Raw genomic sequence first — 7122 nt, 5'->3', positions numbered from 1 at the left:
ACCATTTGGATCATGGTAGACCAAACGAACCGATGAATTTTTGTCCAGAGTGGAGTCATCAATTTATTTGATCTACCATGATCTGAGTGATCTCGGATCACTTATCCTCATTCAGATCGTCTCAAAAAGCCCACTCTTAATAATCTACATGCCACAAGAGATCAGCAAACATAGAACCGGTCAACCTATAAACCAGTAAGTATGGAAACCAGAAACTCATACTTAGTGATATTCCCTATTTGTAGTGTTCAACTACAAAGGAATCCCTTGTGCTTGGCCTTATTGCTGTGGCGTGGACCTGGAAAAACCCAGGATACCCAATAAGTTGGTACTCAAACTAACTGTTTCTCTACTCCTCTTGTGATTCTGAATCACCATTTACCTGTCTTCATTTGATTATGGCTATCATTATCACTCTTGCTCAAATCCTTGAAGGAGCACAGTTTACAGCAGTCAACATACAGCAGATTTATAAGTGGGATTAAGAGACACTTGATCTATGGCGCTCGTTGTTTTTTCAATTTCAGTACACTTCTTGACACAAAACATTGATTTGAATTTAAATAATTATTGACTTTTGTAACCTAAATTTCATCCGATTACTTCAAGTCGTTATTACTCCCATGGTGAGTGACGTCACTTGACAGCATTAACGGCCGGTCGATTCAGACGTTGTTGAGAGGAGAAAACGACTCAAAGCAATCGGATGAATTTCAGGCTATGACTTTTGTACTTGTTATCATATTTCATATATCATTTATTAGAAGGAGTGTGGTGGTAAGATTTCTCGCTTGTCATGTGGAAGAAAGCAGAGCTGGCATGTAGGCCCAGCCACTGTTGTATTTTTTCCCTCCATCATGTACCCTGGATTTGTCAATCAGGTATGTGACTTAATTCAATTTTTTAGATTAAAAACTCTCTAATACCATTCCTTGAGAATTAACATTTTGTGGTTTTAAAGTTGGAAAAAGTTATTTAGCATAACAAGAGTGACTTGTTAAACAAGTATTTGGTGGTACATTGTGATGCTGATTGCTCTCTGGACCTCCTAAACACCTGATTTAATAACACACCCACTCAGTCAGTTCTCCTACTGACTGTTCCTCTTCACTTGTTGTGATCATTGATCCACAACTCCACTCTGATGCATCCCCTATACATTCCAGATAACTGACTGGAAACGTTTGGAAGATACTACTTGTATGAAATTGGATTCCTTATGGTGGCTGGATGCTTGAGTGTGGGCGGATTCCAATGAAAGCTGAACTTGTGGAAGGTGTAGTGGTGTTATGTGGCCGATGAACTGTTTCGGCAGAAACCGGTGTCACTTAATCTACATAACACAAGAGATCAGAAATCATAGAACCGGCCAACCAATAAACCAGTAAGTATGGAAACCAACAACTCATACTAACTGTTCTTCCCTATTTGTAGTGCTCAACTACAAAAGCATCCCTAATGTCTGCCCTTTTTGCTGTGGTGTCAGGCTGCCTATTGGAGGAACCTGCCACCCAACTTTTTTTGCTGTTTGTAGTGTTGAACTACAAAAGCATCCCTGATGCCTGCCCTTTTTGCTGTGGTGTTAACTTGCAAATCAAAGGAGCCTACCATCCAACTCCAGAAAATCTAGGATACTCAACTCACCCACTCAGTCAGTACTTATAATGCTTGTTCCTCTACACTTGTTGTGATCATGGATCCACAACTCCACTCTGATGCATCCCCTATACATTCCAGATAACTGACTGGAAACTTGTGGAAGATACTACTTGTATGAAACTGGATTCCTTATGGTGGCTGGATGCTTGAGTATGGGCGGATTCCAATGAAAGCTGAACTTGTGGAAGGTGTAGTGGTGTTATGTGGCCGATGAACTGTTTCGGCAGAAACCGGTGTCACTTAATCTACATAACACAAGAGATCAGAAATCATAGAACCGTCCAACCAATAAACCAGTTAGTATGGAAACCAGCAACTCATACTAACTGTTCTTCCCTATTTGTAGTGTTTAACCACACAGGCATCCCTTGTGCTTTGCCCTGTTGCTGTGGTGTGGACCTGGTAAACCCAGGATACCCAAATAAGTTGGTACTCAAACTAACGGTTTCTCTACTCCTGTGTGATTGTGGTCACTGCATGACAACAATCATGGTAATTACCTGTCTTCATTTGATTATGGCTATCATTATCTCTTTTTCCCAAATCCTTGAAGGAACACAGTTTACAGCAGTCAACATACAGCAGATTTATAAGTGGGATAAAGAGACACTTGATCTATGGCAATTGTTGTTTTTTCAATTTCAGCACACTTTTTGACATGAAACATTGATTTGAATTTAAATATTGACTTTTGTACTTGTTATCATATTTCATATATCATTTATTAGAAGGAGTGTGGTGGTAACATTTCTCGCTTGTCATGTGGAAGAAAGAAGACCTGGCATGTAGGCCCAGCGACTGTTGTTTTTTTTCCCTCCATCATGTACCCTGGATTTGTCAATCAGGTATGTGACTTAATTCAATTTTTTAGATTAATAACTGTCTAATACTTTTCCTTGAGAATAAACATTAATTTTTGTGGTTTTAATGTTGGAAAAAGCTATTTAGTATATCAAGAGTGACTTGTTAAACAAGTATTTGGTGATACATTTTGATGCTGATTGCTCTCTGGACCTCCTAAACACCTGATTTAATCACACACCCACTCAGTCAGTTCTCCAATGACTGTTCCTCTTCACTTGTTGTGATCATTGATCCACAACTCCACTCTGATGCATCCCCTATACATTCCAGATAACTGACTGGAAATGTGTGGAAGATACTACTTGTATGAAATTGGATTCCTTATGGTGGCTGGATGCTTGAGTGTGGGCGGATTCCAATGAAAGCTGAACTTGTGGAAGGTGTAGTGGTGTTATGTGGCCGATGAACTGTTTCGGCAGAAACCGGTGTCACTTAATCTACATAACACAAGAGATCAGAAATCATAGAACCGGCCAACCAATAAACCAGTAAGTATGGAAACCAACAACTCATACTAACTGTTCTTCCCTATTTGTAGTGCTCAACTACAAAAGCATCCCTAATGTCTGCCCTTTTTGCTGTGGTGTCAGCCTGCCTATTGGAGGAACCTGCCACCCAACTGTTCTTCGCTGTTTGTAGTGTTGAACTACAAAAGCATCCCTGATGCCTGCCCTTTTTGCTGCGATGTCAACTTGAAATCAAAGGAACCTACCATCCAACTCCAGAAAATCTAGGATACTCAATACACCCACTCACTCAGTACTTATAATGCCTGTTCCTCTACACTTGTTTTCATCATGGATCCACAACTCCACTCTGATGCATCCCCTATACATTCCAGATAACTGACTGGAAACTTGTGGAAGATACTACTTGTATGAAACTGGATTCCCTATGGTGGCTGGATGCTTGAGTATGGACGGATTCCAATGAAAGCTGAACTTGTGGAAGGTGTAGTGGTGTTATGTGGCCGATGAACTGTTTCGGCAGAAACCAGTGTCACTTGATCTACATAACACAAGAGATCAGAAATCATAGAACCAGCCAACCAATAAACCAGTAAGTATGGAAACCAGCAACTCATACTAACTGTTCTTCCCTATTTGTAGTGCCTAACTACAAAAGCATCCCTAATGCCTGCCCTTTTTGCTGTGGTGTCAGCCTGCCTAATGGAGGAACCTGCCACCCAACTCCAATAAATTCAGGATACCCAACATGCCTTTTCAGTCAGTCAGTACTTAATAATTATGCAGACTTTTCCTCTGCTCCTGTTGTGATTGTGATCAGTGGAAGTCCCTTGAGCTATCTGCATTAATTATGGCTATGGTTATTGCTCTTGCAGACGTTTTTGGAGGACGATACTCTATACAGCAGTGAACACACAGCAGATTTATCAGTAGGAACTGCTTCTCTCAAGACATATAGCTTTCTCTCTGTAGCTTTCTTCATGAATAAAAACTCCATGGTTTTCATGGAAAAAGGACAAATCACACTAAGGGTGACAAGAAGCACAACTCTTGTGATACATTTTGTCACTTTTTTAACTGATTGTTTTTTCTCTTCTTTTTAGCACAGCCTTTGTCAATGCAGATCATGAACTGCACAATGTGTCTGGCATTATTCTGTCACCTCACTGTGAATTGGACATACCTTATAACTGAGTCAAAGACAGAGAATCCAGCCAAGTATTCATTTTACAGAACTTTTTGTGGAAACTACCTTCTGTAGAGCAGCTATGAGGACGTTTTCGATGGTGTACAGAGTATATTTTCTGGTCATATAGCCTGAAGTCCTCAGATAAGAGCACTTAAATTGCGAATAAAGCTGATACTACATTTTGACCAAATCTAAATAACCAAAAAGTGGCATTTTTTGACCAAAAGCATGGAAAAGTGCGATGTTTTAGACTTTTTGGACTTTGAAAAATTCTGTGTTTTAAGGTCAAAAAAGGTTTCTCTTTTCTCTGCAAAGTCAGAAAGTATTATTTCTAGGCTTATTTTGATCAGATTTAAATTATGAAGAACTTGTCATTTTTTTGGCCAAAAACATGGATTAACCCCTTTGAGAAAAATGCAATTTTTTGGACTTTGAAAAATTCTGTTTTTTTATAGTCAAAAAAGGTGTCTTTTATTTTCTTCAAGGTAATTAAGCATTATTTGTAGTCTTATTTTGACCAAATCTAAGTAGAGAAAAAAATGGCATTTTTTGACCAAAAGCATGGGTTAACCCCTTTGGTAAGGCGGATTTTTTGGACTTTAAAAAATTCTGTTTTTTATGGTCAAAACAGGTTTTTTTTTCTCTGGAAAGTCGCTAAGCATTATTTCTAGTCTTATTTTGACCAGATCTAAATAAAAAAGAATTGGGCATTTTTTGATCAACCCTTTTTTGGACTTTAAAAAATTCTTTCATATATATATATATATAGTAAAAGAGGTTTCTTTTTTCTCTGCAAAGTCACTAAGCAATATTTCTAGTCTTATTTTGACCAAATGTAAATAAAGGAAAAAATGGCATTTTTTGGCCAAAAGCATAAGTTAACTCCTTTGGAAAAAAATGCGATTTTTTGGACTTTCAAAAATTCTGTTTTTCAAAGTCAAAAAGGTTTCTTTTTACCGTGCAAAGTCACTAAGCATTTATTTCTAGTCTTATTTTGACCAAATCTAAATGAACCTCATAATTGGCATTTTTCGTCCAAAACCATGGGTTAGCCCCTTTGGAAAAGTGCGATTTTTTAAACTTTGAAAAATTCTGTTTTTTATAGCCAAAAAAAGGTTTCTTTTTTCTCTGCGAGGTCACTAAGCAATATTTCTAGTCTTATTTTGACCAAATGTAAATAAAGGAAAAATTGCCATTTTTTGGCCAAAATCATAAGTTAACCCCTTTGGAAAAAATGCGATTTTTTCGACTTTCAAAAATTCTGTTTTTATAGCCAAAAAAAGGTTTCTTTTTCCTCTGCGAAGTCATTAAGCATTATTTCTAGTCTTATTTTGACCAAACCTAAATAAACGAAAAATTGGCATTTTTTGACTAAAAGCATGGGTTAACCCCTTTGAAAAAATGCGATTTTTTGGAAAAATTCTGTTTTTTAAAGTGAAAAAAGGTTTCTTTTTTTCTGCAAAGTCGCCAACTTTATTTCTTGTCTTTTTTTTGATCATTTCTAAATAAAGAGAAAAATTGGCATTTTTTGGTTAAAAGCATGAGTTACGCCTTTGGAAAAATGCGATTTTTTTGAGTTTGAATAATTCTGCTTTTTATAGTCAAAAGGGTTTCGTTTTTCTCTGCAAAGTCGCCAAGCATTATTTTAGTCTTATTTTGACCAAATCTAAATAAACCAAATAATTGGAATTTTTTCATCAAAAGCATGAGTTATCCCCTAAAAAAATGCGATTTTTTGGACTTTGAAAAATGCTGTTTTTTAAGGTCAAAAAAAATTCTTTTTTCATTGCAAAGTCAGAAAGCATTATTTCTAGTGTTATTTTGATCAAATCTAAACAAAGAAAAAAATGGCAGTTTTAGAAAGGCGGATTTTTTGGACTTTGAAAAATTGTGTTCTTTAAGGCCAAACAAGGTTTTTCTTTCTCTGCAAAGTCAGAAAGCATTATTTCTAGGCTTAGTTTGATCAAATTTAAATAAAGAAAAAATTGGCATTTTTTGGCCAAAAGCATGGGTTAACCCCTTTGAAAAAAAATGCGATTTTTGGACTTTGAAAAACTCAGTTTTTATAGTCAAAAAAGGTTTCTTTTTTCATTGCAAACTAAGAAAGTATTATTTCTAGTCTTATTCGATCAAATTTAAATAAAGAAAAAAATGACATTTTTTGGCCAAAAGCATAGGTTAACCGCTTTGAAAAATTGATCGAAAATTCTGTTGTTTAAGGTCCAAAAAAGGTTTCTTTTTTCTCTGCAAAGTAAGAACGCATTATTCTAGGCTTATTTTAATCAAATTTAAATAGAGAAAAAAATGGCATTTTTTGACCAAAAGCATGAGTTAACCCTTTGGAAAAGTGCAATTTTTTGGACTTTGAAAAATTATTTTTTTTAATGCCAAAAAAAGGTTTCTTTTTTCCCTGCAAAGTCAGAAAGCATTATTTCTAGTCTCATTTTAATCAAATCTAAATAAGGAAAAAAATGGGGTTTTTTGGCCAAAAGCAAAAAAATGCGATTTTTTGGACTTTGAAAAATTCTTTTTGTTATAGTGAAAAAAGGTTTCTTTTTTTTCTTTAAAGTAATTAAGCTTTTTTTTAGTCTTACTTTGACCAAATCTTAATAGAGAAGAAAATGGCATTTTTTGACCAAAAGCATGGGCTAACCCCTTTGGAAAAGCGGATTTTTTGGACTTTGAAAAATTCCTTTTCGTAGTCAAAAAGGTTTTTCTTTTTCCTGTGGAAGTCAGTAAACATTATTTTAAGTCTAATTTTCTCTAAATCTACATAAACAAAAAAAAATTTGGCATTTTTTGTCCAAAAGCAAGGGTTAACCCCTTTGGAAAAGTGCGATTTCTTAGACTTCGAAAAATTCTGTTTTTTATAGCCAAAAAAGGTTTCCTTTTTTTCTGCAAAGTCAGAAAGTATTATTTCTAGTCTTATTTTGATCAAATCTA

The 7122-nt window shown here is 35.7% G+C and overlaps 1 protein-coding gene across 3 annotated transcripts; it reads left to right on the top strand.

The window, feature by feature from the left end:
* On the top strand, window positions 1-4456 carry LOC140924675 (uncharacterized). 3 transcript variants are annotated; one of them, XM_073374706.1, is made up of 5 exons: window positions 1-195; window positions 765-881; window positions 2006-2151; window positions 2388-2504; window positions 4094-4456. In XM_073374706.1, exons 2-5 carry the CDS (start codon window positions 797-799, stop codon window positions 4118-4120), a joined length of 375 nt encoding a protein of 124 aa, XP_073230807.1. In that variant the 5' UTR covers window positions 1-195; window positions 765-796; the 3' UTR covers window positions 4121-4456. The 3 variants fall into 3 exon arrangements, 1 of the variants encoding a protein (XP_073230807.1); XR_012164307.1 differs by lacking the exons at window positions 1-195; window positions 2006-2151 and having other exon boundaries at window positions 694-881; XR_012164308.1 differs by lacking the exons at window positions 1-195; window positions 765-881; window positions 2006-2151 and adding an exon at window positions 1744-1955.
* Window positions 4457-7122: the final 2666 nt, after the last annotated feature.

Source organism: Porites lutea, chromosome 14 (assembly GCF_958299795.1).
Source record: "Porites lutea chromosome 14, jaPorLute2.1, whole genome shotgun sequence".
NCBI lineage: Eukaryota > Metazoa > Cnidaria > Anthozoa > Scleractinia > Poritidae > Porites > Porites lutea.
This window is presented reverse-complemented; position numbering and strand designations above follow the sequence as displayed.

Coding starts and splice junctions, on each gene's coding strand:
- LOC140924675 (XM_073374706.1), top strand. CDS start 797: ATGTGGAAGAAAGCAGAGCTGGCATGTAGGCCCAGCCACTGTTGTATT. Junction 882..2,005: donor ACCCTGGATTTGTCAATCAG/GTATGTGACTTA, acceptor CCCTATTTGTAG/TGTTTAACCACACAGGCATC. Junction 2,152..2,387: donor ACTGCATGACAACAATCATG/GTAATTACCTGT, acceptor ATCATTTATTAG/AAGGAGTGTGGTGGTAACAT.